Source organism: Terrapene carolina, unplaced genomic scaffold (assembly GCF_002925995.2).
Source record: "Terrapene carolina triunguis isolate 2854851 unplaced genomic scaffold, T_m_triunguis-2.0 Scaffold68, whole genome shotgun sequence".
Taxonomy (NCBI): Eukaryota; Metazoa; Chordata; order Testudines; family Emydidae; genus Terrapene; species Terrapene triunguis.
In genome coordinates, this window is record NW_020664419.1 from 51,256,179 (window position 1) to 51,281,539 (window position 25,361).

General features: G+C 40.4%; 1 protein-coding gene across 5 annotated transcripts in view; it reads right to left on the reverse strand.

Moving 5' to 3' along the window:
- Positions 1–403: 403 nt before the first annotated feature.
- SCAF11 (SR-related CTD associated factor 11) overlaps positions 404–25,361 on the reverse strand; it is a 69,336-nt gene continuing 44,378 nt past the window's right edge. For 4 of the 5 annotated variants that reach the window (XM_024211875.3, XM_024211878.3, XM_024211879.2 and 1 more), the window contains 5 exons: positions 9,879–12,362; positions 7,517–7,860; positions 4,497–4,715; positions 3,884–4,003; positions 404–3,536 (listed from right to left, as the gene is read on the reverse strand). In XM_024211875.3, coding sequence (XP_024067643.1) covers positions 3,402–3,536; positions 3,884–4,003; positions 4,497–4,715; positions 7,517–7,860; positions 9,879–12,362 — 3,302 coding nt within the window. In that variant the 3' untranslated portion in view covers positions 404–3,401. The remainder of the gene's footprint in view (positions 3,537–3,883; positions 4,004–4,496; positions 4,716–7,516; positions 7,861–9,878; positions 12,363–25,361) is intronic. The other variant, XM_024211877.3, reaches the window with a different exon arrangement.

A 25,361-nucleotide genomic window follows, 5' to 3' on the forward strand; every position in this document is an offset into this window, starting at 1 on the left:
TTAATGGGGCAGGTGCCCCTTGCTGGCCACCTACCAGACTGCTGTGAGGGGAAAGCAAGCGTCTGGTTCCTTAAGAGAGTCCAACCACTGCCTCAATCTTAGGGGTCGTAGGCACACAACTCAGGGTGCAGACTTGCAGTTTAACACTCCCTTCTAAGACTACTGTGCGGCCCCCCTCAGCACAAAGATGACCCTTTCCCAGAACGCCCCCTGAATGGTGTGAAACCTTCTGGTTATAGTTAGCCTCTGGGCAAAAATATGTTAAACACTTACTTGTGCATGTCTCCCAAAAGTTAAACACAATTGCTCTTTTACTTAATCTTTATAAAGCACAATTAAGTACAGATGTACAGAAAACGACCATCTTAACTGGAGAGAGTTGGGGATTACAGAGAAGGCACATACAGCAGAGTAATTTCCATTAGTTTTATATGCCTACAAAACAGCAATTCATTTCAGAACCTCTCCTGTGACAGACTGTGGTGGGAGATTTAGCCATTTAAATTAAACCTTCTGAGCCAGTATAGTTTAAGACCAAAGACACATTACTGGAAGTTTAGTCAAAAGAATTTATTAGAAAATATTATGCACTACATAAAACTATTTTTAGAATATTATTTCAGTAGACAGCACTCCAGCCTTAAACACCACAGCATAGACTTTGCCCAGCCACTGTGCTCCTGAAGATACATCTTTAGGATGAGACATTCAAGCAGCATGCACAGTGAAACCATTTGAAGGAGTGCAGGGAAATTCCTTGTGATTTGCCTAAATTCACAAAATGTATAACAATTTAATAAATTTTCTCAAGGCAATTTAGATTAAGATGAATTTGTCTTCTCAACCTTCTCAGCATCAACTAGGCCCAGAGCTCCTGCTGCCACTTTGTATTTTGCATTAGTGCATGTTGGGAAATTCCAACAACTAGGGGTTAACACAGTTTCAATAAATATCAACAGGAACACAGCTTTAATACTAGTCTTAACAAAAAGATGTTCACAAAGTTAAAGCACATGCCTTCTCATTCAGTCATATTAAAGTAGACCTGGCTGATTTTTCTGGAAAAATATAGGAGAGTCTATGTATTAAGGCAATGCATTTTTAATTTAAACATCCATTTTAATGGACTGCATATTATCTGATAAATATTTCAGTTGTAAAAAATAAGGTTTACTGATCACATTCTAATCTATCAGATAGTCTTCATTAGGATTTGAAATACAGTGGAGCATCCCTATAATAATCACTGCCCCAATTATAATGTGGTAGTAAGTGGCATCTTGACTTCCAGACAGGAGCTGTGGGAACAAAGATTAACAAATCCTGCCTTCCCGCCCGCAACATGTTGAAAGCAACCATCCCTCCAGCCCTTCACCTCCTACTCCCCTTCAAAAGGACATTTATCTATTTCCTAAAAGGAACATTATAGTGAGGCTCAACTGTATACAGTAAAAATATATAAAAATCATTAAACCCCAAAAATTCATCAGAAGAGGAAAATGCAATAAAAATAAGTACGCATGGCGTGATTAACCAGGATCGACATAGCAATTTGCTACAAGATTTGTCAAAAAGTGCTAACCAATTCTAGCTTAAAATAAATTGAGAGTTCATACAAATTGCTACAACTGTCTATGAATCACTTTTGAAAGTTCTAAAACATGGCTTGACCGTAGAAAATGTATTATACCATCAGTCTCCAATTTACATATTTTGATTTAGGCACACAAAAATAAATATAGCAAGTCAAATGCTTCAGTAAGTCTGCAGAAAGTTAAAATTAAAACCAAGTGATGAACTGTTTTGTGACAGCATTTAGTTATATACGTCTATATCGCTTAATTTATCCTTCATCTCATGGAAGGGAATGGAAAAGCACTGGAAAGTCCCCTATCAAAGACAGCTGTGTGGATGGTAACATCCCAGAAGGTAAAACAAAGTATATTACACCACATTGCAGGGACTAAGTGTCAGCATGGCACATTCACACTTTTGAGGCCTTTAGTTGGAACACAAGGGTCTTGGGCTCACAAACAACAGTATCACCCGTGTGCAGTACTCAGGGACTCACAGTTCAAACAGAGAAGGAAAGCAAGGTCCCATCTACCGCACTCCTAGTCACTGTCCCGATGAAAGTTAAAAGGAGCCGAATGGGTGCTTTTTCCATAAAGAGCTGGTAAAAATCTCAAGGTCCTGGCAACCATACCCTCTCAGTGTAAAGCAGGTTCTACTCAACACTGCAAGCATTCCTGTAACACACTTAATGGCTCCCACATTTGTCTTTAGAATGGGACTATCTGTACATAACTCTTTATTGCAAAGTGTTTTGGGAAATATGAAAGCTACTATACGTGACTACATTTTGTATGTTACCTAGGATAACTTTGTGCAGTTTTAGTGACAAGTTCGGTGGTCTATGCTGAATTCCCTTGCAAACTATAGTTCATGTTAATAAAATACCTCACATAACTAAAATTGGCACAACTGACCACCTCTGGTCATTAGAGACCCATGTAAGACTTAATACAGAAGCCCCTCTTGTTCATATAATTGAAGAGCTATACAAAACCAGTGCTTATATTCCTGAATATCCAGCCCTACAGTGATAATTTCCTAGGTCCTTTTACCAGATGAGGGAAGAAGTAGATATGTACTGTGGTTGCCTGAACCATACCTCTTGGAACTGAAGCCTTCAATTAATTTCCATAAGAATTAAGCAGATTTGTCCTAACATCTTAAAACAAAAGTCACAAAGCAAAAACAAGCAGCATAACCTTTATTTGGTGTTACAATAGATGTACAGCGCCCATGATATTGGACACTGAATCTTACTGTTTATGATTAAATTTTTTTTTGTATCTAAACAGTTCTTCTGTTCAGACATAGCCATGTGCTTTTTTTTTTTAATATACACACACTGACCCCTGCAATCAATCTGTCCAGTTAACACTAGAAATATTTGTCAGGGGAATACATTATCTTTATTATAATTAGGGGAAAATCAAAGAGAAAAATCTTACTTTAATATCTTTAACCTGACTGATTACATGTACTGTACATACCTGTTCCAAAACCAATGTACTTAGAAGTTTCTAATTTTACGCACTTCATTATTCAAGTCAAAATGCTGTACATCTGCTAGTATCCACACAATCGTACATTCCTAATAAAAATGCACCCTACTTTACACCTTTTACTTTCTTTTAAGCATTTTTTTTTGAAAAGGGATAAAGAAGTTGCAGTTAGATCTATATTTATTTAGAACAAAACATATACTACATTGAAAAATAATTTTATCAAAACCAGATTCCAATCAATCATGAATAATTTTCAGTTAATGGTTCATGTTGAAATTGCACTTTGCAGATTTATCTTGATCATGTTTTCAGTTCTTTTTCATTTTACTCTCTCTTTCTTTCAGCAGAGACTGCTTCCTCTGGATTTTTCTTCCGTGAATGTTTGTATTTGTCTACATATGCTTTCACTAGATTCGCCACTTTTGCAGAATTGACTTCTCCACTCTTGCTATGACAAACCTACAACAGGAAATATATATATCACACACACACCATTGTCAATTCTTCAGAGCTGCCAGTAAAGAGTTACTCACAGATAAATAATGCTTACTTTCATTAAGATGGGCAAAACAAAGAAATCAGGAAGGCTGTTTTTATTAATTTAATAAGGCAAGATCTACCTATGCTCCACTGTTGTTTTTTGTCTATGGAATGAACAAATGTACCTGAGGTTGCAAGGTGCTGAGCATCCTCAAATCATTATCCTTTTTCCAATATTGCTGAGGGGAGGGAGGGAGGGAGCAATTAAAATATTAATGTCTGTATATTTTTAGACTATTAAAAAGTCATTCCTGAATACAACTTACTTTATCTACTGCTTTCCGCACAATTTCTTTATATTCCTCCTTGGTAATATCTTTATTCTGGTAGAAAGGTTTAATAGCCAGTTTTACCTCTTGTGCTGCTTTTTCTTGAATTAACAATTTCTGTCAAAAGAAAAAATACCTGATTTTTAGGTAAGTATGTGTGCAATTTTTTTTTTTTTTTTTTTAAAACATGAAAAGATTATTTAAAGTTAATTCGATCAAAGTAAGAAAGGCTTTGCAGACTGAAAGTTTCTCTTAAATTAAGGCTGTCAGAAACAGGGCCAAAGTTCTGCCCTAATATTTGAACACACAACCAACTTCCACAGATGTCAATGAGAACCACACATACTTATCTGGAGCAGAATGTGGCCCCACTAATTAATTACACTTTAAAATATTTTTAAGTACTTACAGAAGTGCAGCTCTAAAAGTATTAATATTTTGTTAGATAAAAATTAAGTTAATTTGTTAGTTTCTTGTAGTTATACAGTTTCCATGGAAGTTTAAGGATGACAGCAATAAGTATCCCATACATAAAAAAGGAGATCGACACATTTGCTCTCTAATTTTAACACTGTAGAATTATATATATTGCTCTCAACTCTGAACTTGCCTGGTCTTTCTTCGAGCTATCTGCGCTGGCTTCCACCGTAACACTTACTTTGCCTTCTGCAAATTTTACAGCAGCATTAGAGGTTTTGATGTGACTTGATGATGTTGCATTACCAGAACTTGGTCCCTGAACTGTTCCCACATTTCCCAGGACTGCTGCTGGAGCAGGCAAGAGTGGTGCACTCATGTTATTACTTACATGAGGAGCACTAGGAATACCCTGTTTTAAAAAGTTACCGGCAGTTAATACATTATTCTTCAGATATTCAATAACTGTTACTTTCTAGAACTCTCAGCAAGTGTAGTAAATGCACGAATACCACAGGTACTTCGGTTTAGCAGCTAATTTCTACATCAGCTGTTGCTATAGCAGCCAGCCACTTTTATATAAAGATTAACACACACAAGAACAAAAACAGTTAATGAAAGCCTGAACAAAATAAATGCACCTTGCATCATGTCATTAAAGTTGCTAGACCCTGGATGAGGTGGACTTCTACCTACTGGGAAAGAATTCCCAAGAATGGTGCTGCAAATGGAAATGGACATGTTCAAATTTAGGTTCTGAAGGCATGTACCTCCCAGACACTTTTAGCTCTCATGGCAGTGTACAGGAATGTGTCTGTTAGGTAAATCAGTTCCTAGATCCTTCACACCTTTAAAAATCACCACCAGCATCTTGAAATGCATACACAAAAAGGAAAGCTTATGCAAGTGCTTGAGCTCAGGTGTCAGAATGTTTGTCCATATGTCTTAGAAGGTTTGCTTCTGTGTTTCGCAAGAGATAGAGCTTCTCGTGAACTTCAAGGGTAGCCATAGCTAGCGCTCAGCCAAGACTAGACATAAGAGACCAGACAACCACTGAAGGCTACACCTGAGGAAAAGCCATTTCCCGTGCATTCCGAGATATCAGCAAAAGGCACAATGGACCATTGCTGCTACCTTGGAATCAAGGAATAACAATAGTGCCAACAGCTCCTATTGGTGCAAATGCTGCCTCTTGCCTGCTGCTCCAAATGCTTCTCCCTATAAGCATCACTTCTATATTATGCAGGTTGAGTCACAGCCAGTTTATATTTATCCAGATTCGGCAGTAGTGAAACTAGAATTTGAGTTCAAATGAAAAGGAGATATAGAGCTGGATATCAACATTACACTGATAACAATCTAGTTAAAACAATCTTTAACCTTCCTTAGTTTTTTCTTATAAACACGCAGGGCATGTCTATGCTACAGCGTAGACACCTACATTGACAGAAGGGTTTTTTCATCCATGTATTTAATCCATTTCTCCAAAGGCAATAGCTAGGTTGATGGAAGAATTCAGTCAACCTTGCCGCATCTACACTGGGATGCAACATTTTCAAAATCCTTAGGTTGATCTCATTTAAATGTAGACCAGGCCTCAGTCTCTCATGGTCAATGATATTACAAAGTGCTAAAAGATTCAGGACTCAGCACGGACACCATTCCATAATGATAGAGAGGGGCAGCACGCAGACATCAGTAGTCTCAGCTTCATATCATACTTTGAGCAATACATTTTTCTAAATACTTTGTCTTTACAGTCGTATTTATTGAGTCACTGGACAATTCCAGTAGCGAAGGGTTCACAGAAACACTTCAGCTCTCTCATGCTTCCGGGATTAGAATACTGAATTTCCCATTGTAAAAATCTAGTTTGAATTATTTCAGACAGCAGACCTAAACCAAATAGACAATCAGCCTGCATTTTAGTTATAATAGTATTTTACCATTGTGTCTGCAAAACATTTGAAATGTGTCATATTCATTCACATAAGTCAATATTTCCTATGGTTATTCCCCTTTGTTTCTGTGATGCTGAGATTGTGAATATTAATACTGACAGCAATGGAAAAGGAACATTTTCTAGAACAATTTCCCATCCTAGGATACAGAGGGAAGGATACCAGATTAGTTTGGGGTCACAGGCCAAGGCTGAGGATCAGCATAGATGAGAAAATCTGCAGGACCCCAGATCCGCTTCCACATTCTGCAAATGTGCTGCTGTGTGTTCAGGTAATGTGTTAGGTAACCTCTTGAAAGCCACCCATCTTTCCTCGGCATTCCTGTGTGGCTCCTAATGTAATGACTGGCTGTGGGAGAAGCTCAGATGTACAGAGCTGATGGCTAAGGCAACAGCCCACCAGCCCAAACTTCACTTCTCTGGAGCGCCACAGGAACTACACCAACCTTGTGAGGCACAAAGAGATGCCCCACTATCTCCAGCAGAACTGAGACTTCTGATGACTGGAGAAATGGGGTAGGGACTGCAGCACCAAAGGGGAGGGACAGAGACTTTATACACAATAGGTAAAAGAGCCAAAATAAAATAAGTAAAAATGATTAGAAGGAAAAAAGGATGAAGACATGGGGGGGAGGAAGGGGAGAAAGGCGAGTGGAAAAGAAAAACAGACACAAGCAACGGCATAATGAAATGGTGCAAGGGGACATTGTAGGGGTGACCCTGTGCTGATCCATCCCAAGAGAGGGCTCCAAAAAAAGGTTGGGACTCACTGATTTAGAGGATTGTTAAATGAGACAACAAAAGCTTCCTCATACTACAAAATATATAAGCTTTCCCAGAGCATAAAGCCACCACTCTGCTGAAATGGGAAGAATATTCAGAATAATTTAGTATCCAATTTCTAAAAACTACTAGAATTGAAATCTCTTTTGTACACACAAAATTTGATAGTGGACAAACTATGAGGAAACTATGCAACATTCCATTCTTGGTTGACATCTCTGGGTGCTACTGAACTACAAATAAACAGTAAAAATTGTGCATTTTGGCTAACGTTTTAAGAGATGTTTCAGAACAAATCCATTTCCCCATAAATACTTCTTTATCACCTTTTTTCAGGGGGAGGAAGAACTGTTACTATATATTTCATAAGCTTTACAGTATTTTAATACAACATACTCTTGATCGATGTAACACTGCTTAACTATGTTTTATGACTATATTGATTAGACCTTGATTTCTGAAAAACATACCTGCAATTGTTTTCCATCTGGTTGTGAAGCAATGTAGTTGACTTGCTGAGATGGTGGGGGAGGAGGTGGAGGTGGTGGTAATCCCTGAGACACATTGGTAGGAGCAGCTACCTGTATGAGAGGTACTCCTGTATGGAGATGCATGGGCAGTGGAGGATGAATGTTAAATGGATTGTGTTGGATGTTCATAATAGGAGCATGAACACCCACTGGATATGGGAAGATATTCATAGGCTGGTGTTGTGCATTCACTTGTGGCATTACATTCATTTGTTGCGGCATCATATTTATTGGTAGCTGAGAGCCATCACCTGGTTGGTTTGTTTGGTCTTTGAGGTTTGGATCTATTAAAAAAACAGAATATTTAAAGTACAAAATACATATTTCTATATAGAACAGAGACCTCCAAGAAACACCAATTTAGAGGTTTAAGGAGTCAGAAAGTTCAGGTTGCTCTGAGAGCCTTTGCTTTGAATTCCCCAACTACTCATTTATACCACAGCTTAAAATGTGTTATATTTTACTGAAACAGAATTTTCAGCCAAAGTGCAGGAATGCAACACACATTACCCAACTCGTCGTTACTGAAACACAAGCATACATTTTCTCATGTATGCAATTCTGGGTGTCTGATTTGCACAACCATGCTATAGTTATGTCTAATAACTGTTCTGTAGTATAAGGATATTTATACTCTGATTGGCTAAGAGTGCTTATTATCCAGACTTCAGGGATACTAACTGTATAGGATGGTGATATGCTCCCTTACTCACAAAGTTCACACGTTGTGCCAGAAATAAATAAGTGTTTATCTCAACTTTACTTCCCCACTTTAACAGCAGACAATAAATAAATAAACACATACATTTAAAAAATGAAATTTACATGTGAGTAGTAAAACCCCAAAAGCTAAGAAGCTGGGACTGTGAAACTGCTGAACTGTTTAAAAATCCATTGGCTCACTTTCTTTCTTTGTACATGATTGAAATAAGTGGGAACTGTGTCACTGAATTCAAGATTTGACCTTTCCTCTTATACCTCACTCTCCCCACATGTGCCTCCTTTTCTATAGGCCAACATGGCTCTATCTTACTGAATTTATAATGAAAGAATTTAATTCTCTCCCTCCAAATTCAGTTTTCAACAACAAAAATACATTGGGCTATTCTGAAGAGGATTTTATGGACATGTAGGAAGTAGGGATTAGGAATAGAGATGGAGAAAGAAAAAATAGGCGAAGCAACTGGGACAAGAGCAAAGGTAGGAATTTTTTTGTAAGTTTTATGTAACATCCCATTTGTGTTCTGTAGTTTTAATTTAATTCACGTTTCATAACAATTTCAGAGTATTAATAACTTGAGGGAGCTTTCCACTAATTCAGAATTAACCTCATCCTGAGCTAATAACTCCTCAGCCTTCTACTTCAAAGTTTATTCAGCCCAGAATATTTTTATTAACTTAACAGGAAACACTCAAAATGATATTACAGTCCCCCTGGGTGGACTGTAAAATGTTTTATTTACTCCTAGTTCTCTGAATGCCCTTTGATATTATTGCAGTTGTGTATATCTGAAAAAATTCTCTTCTGTACAAACGAGGACTTCTTTTTCTGTTTGCTCTTGTAATTAATAATAACTCTATGTTTATTGCAACAGTCTGTGCATAGTGATAATTGTGAGGTCAAAAACTAAAGGATCAAGATAGAGGTAAACAAGGATTTTTCTCCCTCTAGGTCAGTCAAGAGCCATCTGCTAATTAGTAAGAGCATAAGACATTTTTGGATTTATAAATACTTTATAATATGAAAGCCAGTTTCACTCTAAAAATGCTGACTGCTACATTATGGTTAGTGCCATCAAGTTCACACATGATCAAATCTGTAACTTGTATATGTTTTCATTGGTAACTATTAAGTCTTCCTTGAAGAAATCACCCTTTTAAAAAAGGTAATAAGTAGTTCATTACGTTTCTCTCCTGTTCACTCTGTACCAACAATACACCACAGTGTGTGTAAACTCTCTAAAATAAGCAAAACATGTACATGGATTTTTTTTTCTTTTTCTTAAGGAACATATTCGGTTGGTTGCACTGTAGTCCCGAAGACTCAAAAGGCCAGTTCTTAAGTTACTGAACATCCAGCCCAAGAGTGTTTGTAGCATACAGACCGGGGTGGAGAAAAGAAAGAAGGCCTCCCTTCTTAGGAAGCTTTTCCAATTTTGTTTGTTGTGCGACTACTAGTTAGCCTTTGCTGCACAAAACAGTAAAGTGACAGTGTCAAATTCACATAGTATTTGTAGTATTCTTAAAAAAAATAAAAAAATTCTCCATTTAAATACTATGAAAATCAGAGAAAAATGAATACCTTGCTCAGATGTCTCATCTTCTTGCCTCATCCATCCAGACTGCGGACTTGAGGAATTTCTCCCTCTTCTTGAATAATAGTTCTGTACATCTGCAGGTAAAGTCTTTCTTACAGCCCAACTAGATGCAGATGTCCACCCAGACCTATCAGCAGGCGTATCAAAAGAAAAATCTTGTTCACTCTTACGCCTGTATGGTTGATGTTCTGGGAACCTTGCAGTCTCATTCCCAGAACTATTTGAGTTTCCTGAGAGGGGTTTTCTATTTTGCCAGTGGTTTTCATTCTGGTCTCCATACATGAAACCACCTCTGCCACGGCCACCTCTGTTACGACCACCTCTGCCGCGATTTGAAATCCAACCTGAACCAAAGTTTTTATTCCAAGAATGTCCTGAATTATCGTGTCTATTTTCTTCCCATTGTGGATCTTTAAATTTGTCTCTCTCTCTGCTCCTAGTTTCAGGAACAGAATTTATCCTTTCCATTACCCAGTCCGGACAATCATTCTTATGCTTTTCAGAAGAACATTGCTCATCAATACTTTTCTCTGTATTGTCTTTTTCTTTTTGCATATTTTCATTCTGTTTCTCCTGGTCACTTCTTTTATATCTATCATTTCCTCTGGGACTTCTCCAGCTGTCATTTGTCCATCTCTCTTTCCACCGAGGAGAGTGACCGTCTCTCTCATTCCTAATGAATGAAGGACCCTTACTTCTTGTCCTTGATCTGGATCTTGATCTAGATCGTGACCGGGATCTTGACCATCTCCTATTTCTTCTCTCTCTGTCATGATCTCTCCTTTGTCCATCTCTATCACTATCTCTGTCTTTGCTTTGAGACCTAGATTTTTGCCTTGGAGAGGAATCTTTAACTCTTGATCGAGAAGGAGATCTTCTGCCTTCCCTGTCAGTCTCCCTTTTAGGAGACCGAGATGGCGTTTTCCTGCCCCCTCTGACAGTCTCTCTTTTTGGAGACCGAGAAGGAGATCGCCTGCCCTCCCTGGCAGTTTCCCTCTCGGGTGACCGAGACCTCCTGCCCTCCCTGACAGTCTCTCTTTTGGGAGATGGTGACTGAGATTTCCCACCCTCTCTCCTGGAAGGAGACCAAGTTGTTGATGGAGAGTGAAATCTAGACCTTCTAATTCGAGTCTTTTTATCTTTTTTAAATTCTGTTGCGCATTCTGTTTCTTGAGAAGAAGCTTCATCTTTTTTGTCAGAAAGACCTGAGTGTGATACACAGTTTTCGGAATCTTGCTGCAATGAGCCTGCCTCCTCTTGTTTGATACTCTCAGCTGGTGGTGGCTGTTCAATTTGAGATTCAGCCTGGTCACTGCAAAATGAGTCACATTCCATTGGTATCATTTCATTGTTATCCTCATTAAAATGTGTATTAGATTGTTCAACAGTCACCTTGAGTAACTCTGTAGTTCTGGCCTCTTCACATACAGGTATGGGCTCCTCTTCTAAAGACTGGTCCAATTTGTTAATGTCTAGAGAAATATTATTTATTAATACAGCTGTTTCAGTATCTTGAACAGTTTTTATGTTCTCAATATTTGCAGTGTTACAATTTGCTGCCTGTTCTTTGCCCTCAGAATCATCAATTTCTATGGATTCTGGATGCTCAGTCAATTCATTTCTGGGGCTATCTAAAGGCAGAACTACTTTTGCCACAGATTCTGGATACTCAGGCAATTCATCTTGGGGACTATCTAATGTCTGATCTACTTTTGTAGGTGTTATTGAATCCTCAAGTAATTGATCTCTGTGACTATCCACTGGCTGTTCTACTTGTTCAAGAATATTTTCACAGACATCTTTATTTTCGAAATCTGTAACATTTTTATTAACATCTTTTATTTCACATTTCTGAGTCTCTAAGGTTAACACAGGAGATTCTTGGATACAAGAACCTGAATCTGAATCCTCTAGGGTATCCTGTTCTTTGTCACAGTCTCTTGTAAGATCCTCACTCTCTACATGTTCACTGCAGCTTTCCAAGCCATTAGCAGACTCTGTTTCTGCATTATTTTTGCGCATAAGGCAAGAGTTACTACTTTCAATATCCGACAGGTGGTCTTTATCTAATATTGGAGGTGTATCAGACTCAGCAGCTTCGTCATCTTCCACTGAATCACTCGATGATTTTTCAGAACGCAGAGAACTTCTAAGTTTCTTTTTAACCAAAGGTACCTGCTGTTTAACTCCTCTTTTAGACTTTCGTTTTGAAAGTGGTTTTTCTGAATCTGCAGAAGAAACATTTATAGTTGAGTTATTGTCATTGGGAGCATCACATCCAGAATTACTTGATCTTGGTGAGCTGCGAGATTGACTCATAGTCTCAGTTTTTCTGTTCCGTGCAGATCTTCTAGGAGTAGTATTTGCAGTCTTCTTTCTTGTTCCTCTAGTACCAGATGTGCCAGAGGCTTGTTTTTTCTCCTCTCCTTCCTGTGTACATGCAACAGCACATCTCTTTCCTGAAGGATCTAATATAAAAAAGTATACATTAAAATTCAGTAAATATATTAATTAAATGTAATGTGAACGCAAACATGGCATTTTAAGTTTAATGAAGAACAGATATCGATGTGTAGCACAATATAAATTTTGGTATAAGACACCACCAGGGTTAAATCTAGCATTTTGTCCAACTTATACTGTTTCTTCAAAAGAACAGAAATAGACTAAAAAAATTAACATGTTGGAAATGTACTGGCAAGGCTCCCTGGTAGCAATTGCATTTGAAAACAAACAAGCAACTATGTTTCACCACAGTGAGTCTTACTATTACCATTTGAAGAGTTAGAATGAATGCCATTTAAAAAAAGTTACTGTTCACCACCTGTAGTGGCTAATTTACAGCAGAATTTTCCAGTTCAAGCATAAGACTTATTGCAGTTGCAGAATGCTAACGTTCAATGCTGCTGCAAGATACATTTTTTAAATGGGCATCAATGCAACTGTGAATTACCACATGAAAGGTGGTTAACTAACAAGTGTATATGATAGCATAACTCCTAATAAAATCTTAAATTCAAGTTTATAAATAAGACTAATTTCACTTTGCCATGGAGGATCCAAACTCTGTAGCAAGGCTCCCTGACTTCTGCAGCACTACAGTGACTAAAAATGGACAACAAATTCTGCAGCAGCTTCTGGCAAATTTAAAAATGAAGTAATGTGAAAAATATAAGTAGCACAGTATCCTTTTTGTTGGTATGATACTATATTCCATTTACTCTGCATTGCCCATAATTTTGAATTTTCAATGGGCCACATATTTTTGTACTGGCATTGCTTAAAAGTTGTCATAGCAAAGTAGGAGGTTTTGGTAGCTGGAAAAGGGACAGTTGGGACTTTGAACACCCAGGAAAGCATGCGGGGTGGTTAGCACATTTGTTTTTGCTAAAATGATCAGCAGTGAAACCGTTAACAATATAGATGTTTAAATCAGGTTTAGGTTTCAAAATGTAATGGAAGTTAAATATACTTCAGTTCTTAAAATTAGTGTTTCAGGCTGTACGCGTAGAGCCAAGATAACACTCATAGACTCATAGACTTTAAGGTCAGAAGGGACCATCATGGTCATCTAGTCTGACTTCCCGCATGATGCAGCCCACAAAAGCTGACCCACCCAATTTCCCTTATCTCAGCTGTTGAAGTCTCCAGAACGTGATTTAAAGACTTCAAGTCGCAGAGAATCCTTCAGCTTGCGACCCCTGCCTTATGCTGCGGAGGAAGGCAAAAAACCTCCAGGGCCTCTGCCAATCTACCCTGGAGGAAAATTCCTTCCCGACCCCAAATATGGCGATCAGTAGAACCCCGAGCATACAGGCAAGATTCTCCAGCCGGACCCACATTTTACCAGCGATGGCACGTTATTGCCTAATTGACTAAAATCACGTTATCCCATCAAACCATTCCCTCCATAAACTTATCTAGCCTAATCTTGAAGCCAGAGAGGTCTTTCGCCCCCACCGTTTCCCTCGGAAGACTGTTCCAGAATTTCACCCCTCTGACAGTTAGAAACCTTCGTCTAATTTCAAGCCTAAACTTCCCCACGGCCAGTTTATATCCATTCGTTCTCGTGTCCACATTAGTACTGAGCTGAAATAATTCCTCTCCCTCCCTGGTATTTATCCCTTTGATATATTTAAAGAGAGCAATCATATCCCCCCTCAGCCTTCTTTTGGTTAGGCTAAACAAACCGAGCTCCTCGAGTCTCCTTTCATAGGAAAGGTTTTCCATTCCTCGGATCAACCTAGTGGCCCTTCTCTGTACCCGTTCCAGTTTGAGTTCATCCTTTTTAAACATGGGAGACCAGAACTGCACGCAGTACTCCAAATGAGGTCTCACCAGCGCCTTGTATAACGGAAGCAGCACCTCCTTGTCCCTACTAGAAATACCTCGCCTAATGCATCCCAAGATCGCATTAACTTTTTTCACAGCCACGTCACATTGCCGGCTCATAGTCATCCTGCGATCAACCAGGACTCCGAGGTCCTTCTCCTCCTCCGTCACTTCCAACCGATGCGTCCCCAGCTTATAACTAAAATTCTTGTTAGTCATCCCTAAATGCATCACCTTACACTTCTCACTATTAAATCTCATCCTATTATTATTACTCCAATTTACAAGGTCATCCAAGTCTCCCTGCAGAATATCCCGATCCTTCTCCGAATTGGCAATGCCTCCCAACTTTGTGTCATCCGCAAACTTTATCAGCCCACTCCTACATTCGGTTCCGAGGTCAGTAATAAATAGATTAAGTAAAATCGGACCCAAAACCGAATCTTGAGGAACCCCACTGGTGACCTCCCTCCAACCTGACAGTTCACCTTTCAGTACTACCCGCTGCAGTCTACCCTTTAACCAGTTCTTTATCCACTTCTGGATTTTTATATCGATCCCCATCTTTTCTAATTTAACCAGTAATTCCTCATGTGGTACCGTATCAAACGCTTTACTAAAATCGAGGTATATTAGATCCACCGCATTTCCTTTATCTAGAAGGTCTGTTACTTTCTCAAAGAAGGAGATCAGGTTTGTTTGGCACGATCTGCCTTTCGTAAACCCATGTTGTAATCTGTCCCAATTGCCATTCACCTCAAGGTCCTTAACTACTTTCTCCTTCAAAATTTTTTCCAAGACCTTGCATACTACAGATGTTAAACTAACAGGCCTGTAGTTACCCGGGTCACTTTTTTTCCCCTTCTTGAAAATAAGAACCACATTAGCTATTTTCCAGTCCAATGGTACCACCCCCGAGTTTACAGATTCATTAAAAATTATCGCTAAGGGGCTTGCAATTTCTCAGGCCAGTTCCTTCAATATTCTAGGATGAAGATCATCCGGTCCTCCCGATTTAGTCCCGTTTAGCTGGTGAAGTTTGGCTTCCACCTCTAATACTGTAATGTCAATCCCCCCTCCTTTATTCCCCTCTGTCCTGCTCCCTCTATTCCTAAGCCCTTCATTAGCCTTATTAAAGACCGATGCAAAATATTCATTTAGATATTGTGCCATGCCTAAATTATCCTTAATCTCCACTCCATCTACATTCTTCAGCGGTCCCACTTCCTCTTTCTTTGTTTTCTTCCTATTTATATGGCTATAAAACCTCTTACTATTGGATTTAATTCCCCTCGCAAGGTCCAACTCTACACGGCTTTTGGCCTTTCTCACCGCATCCCTACATGCTCTGACCTCAATAAGGTAGGTTTCCTTGCTGATCCCTCCCCTCTTCCATTCTTTGTACGCTTTCTGTTTTTTCTTAATCTCCTGTTTGAGACGCCCGCTCATCCAGCTAGGTCTAAATCTCCTGCCTAATAACCATTTTCCCTTTCTCGGGATACAGGCCTCGGACAGCTCGTGCAACTTCAACTTGAAACAATCCCAGGCGTCATCTGCCTTTAGATCCCTAAGTATGTTAGCCCAGTCCACTTCCCTAAGTAGTTGCCTTAATTTATTAAAGTTGGCCTTTTTGAAATCATAAACCTTAGTCACAGTTTTATTTCTGTTAATCCTTCCATTTAGTTTAAACCAAATTAGCTCATGGTCACTCGAGCCAAGGTTGTCCCCTACAACCATTTCCTCAATGAGGTCCTCACCTCTCACCAGCACCAAATCTAAAATTGCATCCCCCCTCGTCGGTTCAGTTACTACTTGATGAAGGAATTCATCTGCTAGCACGTCTAGGAACATCTGAGTCCTATTATTGTTACTAGCATTTGTTCCCCAATCTATATCTGGGAAGTTAAAGTCCCCCATAATTACACAGTTCTTATTAGTTTTTACTTCCCTAAAAACATTAAATAGTTCTCTGTCCGCATCCAGGCTAGATCCCGGCGGTCTATAGCACACCCCGAGCACTATCTCAGGGGAGGCTCTAGTAGTTCTTTTACCCAGTGTAAAATAACAGCACCAGTTCATGTTTAAATTCATGCTTTTAAGGTTCTCTTTTCAACCATAAGGGCTAGAAACAAAGGAAATTGATTACATGCTTACAAATTCACAATTCCAAGTCTTAATATAACATGTTACTGAACACTTCTGCTTTCCATGCTTTTACAAGCAAAACCATTTTTAGCTGAATAGAATCTGAATTAACCAAGATGGGAATCCAAGGAACAAATGAATGCAATAGTACAAAACCCTTCCAGCTGGCAAAGTATAAACAGACTACGTAGAGGTGTTGCTTACTCTGTAGAGTTATACAATCTCACAACATATTGTAAAGGTATGTATCAAAACATTAATAGAATCATAGATTATAAGGCCAGAAGGGACCACTGCAATCTTCTAGTCTGACCTCCATAACATAGGCCACAGGTATAGCTGTAGGTATTTTCCCATACTTCAAAAATGTGAGATTTCTAAAGTTTTCCCATTCCACATTGGGATGAACCCAAAAATTTTCAATCAAGAAACCAGAGAGCGAGTGCATGAGTGAGTGCAGAATAGCAAAGAGCCCAGTGGGAAGAGGCGTCATCTGGGAGGTAGTATACCCAGGTTCAACTCTCTGCTCTGCCCGATTGAGGTAAGAGACTTGAATCCAGGTCTCCCACATTTCAGGTGAGTGTCCTAACCATCTGAATATTGGATATTCTCTCTCCCCTGAAATTCCATCCTGGACCCGAGAGCCCCTTCCACAGGAAAAGTTTTGGTTTCCACAAATTGGCAATTTCTAACCAATGAACAAAAAACTATTTAAAAAAATTCCTGACAGCTCCAGCATAAGAATACTCAGAATTATTTTCAGTTTGAATGAGAGCATCTCTTTTAGAAAAAAAAAATCTGATTTAAAATTTAAAATCCTGTGACAGAGAAACTGCCACAACAGGTGACAAGTAGTACTACTATAAGGAATATGTATTCAAGATGAACAGGAAATGGGTTTTAAATGGAGGCCCCAAACTCTCAGAAGGAATGCCAGGTGACCAAAGCTATTTGAAATATCATCACCAAGAAAGCAGTCCCTGATATCCTGCCAAAGTGACATCATATTGGCCAACTAGCATGTACTTTAGGTAGCTGCCTCAAACATACGAAGCGGAAAGCGTGGCTAATCAGATCTTCAAACCTGTTATAGCCATGGCAAAATGAGTCACAAATCCCTCCAAGCCAAAGGTGTTGCCACCTCATAAGTTTCAGCATATTGTACTATTTGCTTATGTCCACAGATTCAACATAAAAACGGCCATACTGGGTGATACCAATGGTCCATCTAACCCAATATCCTGTCTTCTAACAGTGGCTAATGCTGAATGCTTCAGAGGGAATGAACAGAACAGGGCAATAATCGAGTGATCCATCCCCTGTTGTCCACTCCCAGCATCTGGCAGTCAGAGGCTCAGGGACATCCAGAGCATGAGGTTATGCCCCTGACCATCTTGGCTAATAGCCAATTGATAGACCTGTCCTCCATGAACTTATTGAATTCTTTTTTGAGGCAAGTTACAGTTTTGACCTTCACAACATCCCCTGGCAATGAGATCCACAGGTTCTGCCTTGTGTGAAAAGGAAGTACTTCCTTTTGTTTGTTTTAAACCTACTGCCTATTCATTTCACTGGGTGACCCATGATTCTTGTATTACATGAATACTTCCTTATTCACTTTCTCCGCATATCCCCTTTAAGTCATCTCCTTTCACAGCTGACCAGTACCAGTCTTTTTAATCTCTCCTCATATGGAAGATGTTCCACACATGTATTCATTTCTGGTGCCCTTCTCTGTACTTTTTCCAATTTTAACATACACCTCTACCCCGATATAACGTGACCCGATATAACACGAATTCGGATATAACGCGGTAAAGTAGTGCTCCAGGGGGGCGGGGCTGCGCACTCCGGTGGATCAAAGCAAGTTCAATATAACGCGGTTTCACCTATAATGCGGTAAGATTTTTTGGCTCCCGAGGATAGCGTTATATCGGGGTAGAGGTGTATCTTTTTTGAGATGGGGCAATCACATCTGGATGCAGTATTCAAGGTGTGGCCAAACCATGGATTTATATAGTGGCGTTATGATATTTACTGTCTTATCTATTCCAGGGGTCGGCAACCTTTCAGAAGTGGTGTGCCGAGTCTTCATTTATTCACTCTAATTTAATAATACATGCAGGTAATACATTTTAACGTTTTTAGAAGGTCTCTTTCTATAAGTCTATATTATATAACTAAACTATTGTATGTAAAGTAAACAAGGTTTTCAAAATGTTTATGAAGCGTCATTTAAAAATTAAATTAAAATGCTGATCTTACGCCACCAGCCTGCTCAGCTCGCTGCCAGCCTGGGGTTCTGTTCACCTAGGCCGGCAGCAGGCCGAGCAGGGCCTGCAGCCGGGACCCCAGACCGGGGGGAGGGGGGGGGTTTCAGGGGTCAGGGCAGAGGGCTGGGGGAGGGGGTTCAGGGCAGAGGGCTGGAGTGTGTGTGGGAGGGGGATTCAGGGATCAGGGCAGAGGGCTGGGTGTGGGGGGGGTCAAGGGTCAGGTCAGAGGGCTGGGGGGATGCAGGGCAGAAGGCTGGGTGTGTGTTGGGGGGGGTTCAGGGCAGTGGGGTGCGGGGGGTGCAGAGCAGAAGGCTGGGATGCTCGGCTCGTGGGGGTGCTCCCAGCCCCCTGCCCTGAGTGGCTAATGGCAGGGGGCTGGAAGGGATATGCCCTGTTCCACCCCCTTCCCCCAGGCTCCGTCCCTACCTCTCTCTGCATCCTCTACAGAACTGTGTGCACGCTGCTGCTCTTCCCCCTCCCCCTTGCTAGAGCCATCAGCTGATTGGAGCAGCGAAGGAGAGGAGGAGGGGCAGGAAAGCATCACACTGGGGGAAGAAGCAGGGGAGGGGGGAAGCTTGGCTGTCACAGAACCAAGCTTCTGCCTCCTGCCCCCACAGGGGAGAGCAGTGGGCGGGGGGGCTGAGGGCCAGGACCACGGCATGGAGCTGCGTGCCACTCAAAATCGGCTCGAGTGCTGTAGGTTGCCGACCCCGATCTATTCCTTTTCTAATGGTTCCTAACATTGTTAGCTTTTTTGACTGCTGCTGCACACTGAGTGAATGTTTTCAGAGAACTATCCATGAGGAGTCCAAAACCTTTCTTCAGTGGTAACAGTTATTTTAGATCCCATCATCTTGTATGTAGTTAATATAATGTTTTCTAATGTGCATTACTTTGCATTCATCAACATTGCCATTTTGTTTCTGAGTTATTCAGTTATGTGAGATCTCTTTACAGTCTGCTTTGGACTTAACTATCTTGAGTCATTTTGTATTGTCTGCAAACTTTGCCTGCTCACTGTTTGCCCCTTTTCCTGATCATTTATGAATATGTTGAACAGCACTGGTCCCAGTACAGATTCTTGGGACACGGCTATGGACCTCTCTCCATTGTGAAAACTGACCATTTACTCCTACGCTTGGGGGGAGGGATGGCTCAATGGTTTGAGCATTGGCCTGCTAAACGCAGGGTTGTGAGTTCAATCCTTGAGGGGGCCACTTAGGGATCTGAGGCAAAATCAGTACTTGGTCCTGCTAGTGAAGGTAGGGGGCTGGACTCGATGACCTTTCAGGGTCCTTTCTAGTTCTATGAGATAGGTATAGCTCCATATATTATTATTATTTATTTGTTTCCTTTTTTTAAATCAGTTACTGATCCATGAGAGGACATTTCCTCTTATCCCATGATTGCTTAAGTGCCTTTGGTGAGGGAGCTTGTCAAAAGCTTTCTGAAAGTACCCTTTATACACTGGATCATCCTTGTCCACATGTTTGTCGACCTCATTCAAAGAATTCTAATAGATTGGTGAGGCATGATTTCCCTTTACAAAAACTATGTTGGCTCTTCACCAACTTACTGTGTTCATCTGATAAATCTGTTCTTTACTATAGTTTCAACAAATTTGCGTAGTACTGAAGTTAGGATTACTGTAATTGGCAGAATCGCCTCTGGAGCCTCTTTTAAAGATCAGCGTCACATTAGTTATCCTCCAATCATCTGGTACAGAGGCTGGTTTAAATGATAAGTTACATAACAGTTCTTGAGTTCCTTCAGAACTCCTGGGTGAATACCATCCGGTCTTGGTGATTTATTACTGTTTAATTTATCAATTTGTTCCAAAACCTCCCCTATCAACAACTTATTGTGGGACAGTTCATCAGATTTGTCACCTACAAAAAAAATGTAGGAATCTCCCTCACATTCTCTGCAGTGAAGGCCAATGCAAATAATTCATTTAGCTTCTCTGCAGTGGTCTTGTAATCTTCCTCAAGTGCTCTCTTAGCAGCCTGATAGTCCAGTGGCTCCACTGATTGTTTGGCAGGGTTAAAAAAAAAAAAAAAAAAGACGTTGGATCTTGCTATTTGCTCTTCAAATTCGTTATTTGGCCTCCCTAACTATACTTTTATGCTTTTCTTGCCAGAGATATGCTCCTTTCTATTTTTCTCATTAGGATTTGACTTCCAATTTAAAGGATACCTTTTTGCCTACAATGGCCTCTCTTCACTATTGTTTAGCCATGGTGGCATTTTTTGGTCCTTTTTTTTATTTTATTTGGCGCATACATTTAATTTGAGGCTTTATTATGGTGTTTTTAAAAAGTTTCCATGCAGGTTATAGGCATTTTATTCTTGTAACTGTTCCTTTTAATTTCTGTTTAATTAGCGTCCTCATTTTTTTCTAGATCCCCTTCTAAGTTAAATGCTACTGTGGTGGGCTTCTTTCGTATTTCCCCACCGCCAAGGATGTTTAATTCAATTACACTATGGTCACTATTACTGAGTGGTTCAGTTATATTCACGTCCTGGACCAGATCCTATGTGCCACTTATCACTAAATCTAGAATTTCCTCTTTCCTTGTGGGTTCCAGGACTAGGTGCTCCAAGAAGTAGCCACTAATGGTGTCTAGATGTTTTATATCTTCATCCTGTCCTGAGGTGACCTGTGGCCAAACAATCTGGGGATAGTTGAAATCTCCCATTACTGTTGAGTTTTCTATTTCTGTAGCCTCTCTAATCTCCCTAAGCATTTCACAGTCACTATCCTGGTCAGGTGGTTGGTGGTATATTCTTACTGTTATATTCATTATTTAAGAATGAAATTTCTATCCATAGAGATTCTATGATACAGTCTGATTCACAGAAAATTTTTACTCTACGCTTTCTTTCACATATAGTAAAACTCCCCCACCAGCACAATCAACTCTGTCATTCCTATATATATTTTATACACTTGTATTACCATGACCCATTGATCACCATCATTCCACCCAGTTTCTGTGATACTTATTATATCAATATCCTCATTTAACACCAGACACTCAAGTTCACCCATATTAGTATTTAGACTTCTAGCATCTGTTTTCAAGCACTTATAAAATTTGTCAATACACCTCTACCCCGATATAACGCGACCCGATACAACATGAATTCAGATATAACGTGGTAAAGCACTGCTGGGGGTGGGGGGGGGCGGCGGGGTGTGGAGGAGTTGCGCACTCCGGCGGATCAAAGCACGTTCGATATAACGCGGTTTCACCTATAACGCAGTAAGATTTTTTGGCTCCCGAGGACAGCGTTATATCGGGGTAGAGGTGTATTTAGTTGTCTGCCTTCACGTGATGCAACTGAATGGGCCTCTTTTTCATTTGACTGTTTCTCTTCAGCTCCTGCCTCTACTTTATCAACTTCTAACCTCTTCTCTTTTTTCGATATAGATAATCCCAATAGATCCTCCCTAAGAGATGTCTCTGTCCAAACCATGAGCTCCTCCACACGTGAAGGCTTTCCCTCTTAAGTTTAAAAACTCCTCTGCAACCGTTTTAACGTTTTACATGCCAGCAATCTGGTTCTATTTTGGTTTAGGTGGAGCACACCTTTCCGGTATAGGCTCCTCCTTTCCCAAAAGATTCCAAACTTCAGTGATCTAGCTTCCTTCTGAAACATCATCTTGCAAGAGGAATAACTGAAAGAAGACTAAGCTGGGATCCTAATAGAACTAAAATGAATCTTTTTAAGTAACATTTCCAAATCCACTGCTGAGAAGTAAGAGCCCCTAAATAATTTTTTTAGGGTGTAAAATTTGTTACACAATGTAAAGCAGGTAAATGGAATTTGCCAAATTTTACAAAAAGTCATGTTTGGGATAAGAAAAGCATAAGAAAATCTAATTGCACAAAAAATATAGTCTTATAATGAAACTGCCTGCCCAAATCATACTGTATTTGTAGATTCACTAATGCAATATCACGTCAAGTTGATGAAAGAGTAGAATCTCTCTTCTGCCACTACACACAACTCTCCACAAGTGTAATGTGCCTGCTAGAGATGAGGCAGACTTTGGTAGGTACTCTGTGGTGCCTTTGTTTTATTTTTTAAGAGTTGTCTTACCACCACTTTTTATTTTCAAACGGAGTGCAAGTAAATCTGCTGGAGTCTTCTGTATGGGTCTTGTGCCCTACAATGTGGGCCACCCAGTCAGAGGTTAGGTACCACTGATAAACACTTAATACCAAACTAAAAACTTTTAGTCCAGGCACCAAAAGGTTAAATTGTGGGCAATGATTGTAACTATGATGATGAAAATTAAATCATTTTAAATAACTAAACCATTCCGTGAATCTACAGCCCAAGAACTAAAAGTGAAAGAGTTTATACATCAAATTGTCACGTGCCTGCTTCGCCTGGTCAACTTGCAATCTAGACAAGTGTTGAAGCTCTACATTTCACCTATGGTGGCTTAAATTCCCAAAACTGTTAAAATTGTTTAATTTTTGTGTGGTAGCAAAGCTTCAGTCTCCTGTCAGAAGCAGGGCCGGCTCTGGCTTTTTTGCCGCCCCAGGCAAAAAAGCCTCCGGCCGGAGCCCCGGCGGGGGCTCTGCTCTCCTCCCGGCGACCGGGGGGAGGGCGCCGGAGGGGAGGGCGGCTGGAGCCCTGGGAGGAGGGCGGCGAGCCCCGGCGGGGGCTCGGCTCTCCCCCCCACCCCGGCGGCCAGAGCGCCGGGGGCAGGGCGGCGAGCCCCAGCTGGGGCTCGGCCCTCCCCACCCCCGGCGGCCAGGGCGGCGGGGGCCGGGCGGGGGGCCCTGGGGGGGGCGCGGCTCTCCCCCCCCCCCCGGTGGCCAGAGCGCCGGGGGCAGGGCGGCGAGCCCCGGCTGGGGCTCGGCTCTCCCCCCGGCGGCCAGAGCGCTGCGCCGCCCCCCTCCAGGTGCCGCCCCAAGCACCAGCTTGGGTGCCTGGTGCCTGGAGCCGGCCCTGGTCAGAAGTGAGTGTTAGAAGACTTCCTGTTATAAGGCAATGACACATCAAATCGCCTCAGTGCAAGACAAAAATGACACTCTATGCATAACTTCAACATGGAGAAGTCCATACTCTAAAATGTTGCTGCCATGGACCTAAAGCTTTCCAAGGAGACATTTACTCAGAGGGGAGGACAGACTAAGATCGTATTCTAGAAAAGGTTTGCTGGTATAGCTATCGTGGCAAACCCTCCTAACATATATGCATTTTCTACTAGCAAAAATGTGCTTTTGCAAGTATCACTTATAAAATAAGCTATACCGGCAAAAGCATTTTTCTATGGTATGAATGATTCTACACTAGGGCTGCTTTTTGCTCATATAAAAATGTTGTAAAAAACTCATATCCATAACAGGTATTATTATAGTACCCAAAGTTTATAGGGTAGACCAGGCCTAAGAAAGTCTTCAAGCCGAGTTCATATCCTGAACAGTGAAAACCTGGATTAGGTCCTACAATGTTTTCTTTAAGGTCTTGTCTTGCTGAGGTTGCGCTGTACATTTCAATTCTCACAGTTCAGCATGCATTAAACCCTATACTGCCTTGTTCACATTAGACTTTTAAAATGTGTGGGCTAAGAACATCTTTAAATTCTAGTTCAGACAAGGCTTAAATATATGTAAATGAACATCTCCTGGGTGTCTGTCCAAGCACCCTTTTCAAGTCACCGAAGAAGTCCTTTTGACTTTCATATACCAATGAGTAACGAGAAACAAGACAACTTCACATTTTAAAACACAATTATTCTTTAAAAGATAAAGTGAAATAGTTGTAAATACAAAATTGAATTCCAATAAAGAGAACAAATGAATAGGCATGATAAAACACCAGATTTTTTTGTTTTAAAATGGTATGAAAATCATTTCCTCTTATTTCCCTGGCAAGACCTGAACTCAGTGTTTTGTGCTTCTTCCAGCAGCACATGTGAAGATTTTAGTTCCCTGTCTTGCATTAGGTATATGCAGTGTCAACAACACTTGAAGAGGTGCTAGCATTATCAACCCTAATTAGACCCAATATGAATAACAATTTGGGACCTGTTTAAATAAAATGTTCAATATTTTATTTCATTAACTTTTCAAAAAAAAAAAAAAAATGTACACATTCCTACTTTTGGTGCAGTCTAATAGAGAAGCCCTGTCACTTCAGGGGAGAAGTCTAGCACTCCCACATTCCATTGCAGCGGATTCCCATCAACCTAGCTCCATGTTTAAAAAAAGAGCAGATGAAATCATGTGCTTTCCTACCCCACATCTCAATCACTGTAGGGCAGTCCCTAATCATCCTGAGAAGAGCCCCCTTTCTTAATTGCCGACCCCACCTTCAATTAAGAGGATCAAGTTCCTAAGTCAAATATCTGTAACCACAAAATAGGACCAGCCCCAAAGAGAGAAAATGTATGAAAGTTGACCAATATTTCAAGTTAAAATTACTCTCCTCCCCCAGTTTTAAAAGTAGAATCAATAACAAAGCTTTTACATTTCTCTTGAATTTCTCTCTGCTCCTGGCTCCAATTTCTGCCTGAGTTTAATTTAAAGCATATTAAGGGCTTGGCTGTATGGGGAAATTGACCAGCACAGCTATAGCAGAAGAACTATAGCATTGTAGCTATTCTGGTATAACTCCCAGGTGTGGACAAACCTTAAGTTTCTAGCCTCTTTAAGGTGAAGAAAGCCTTTAAAATATGAACTACTGAAATGCGCTC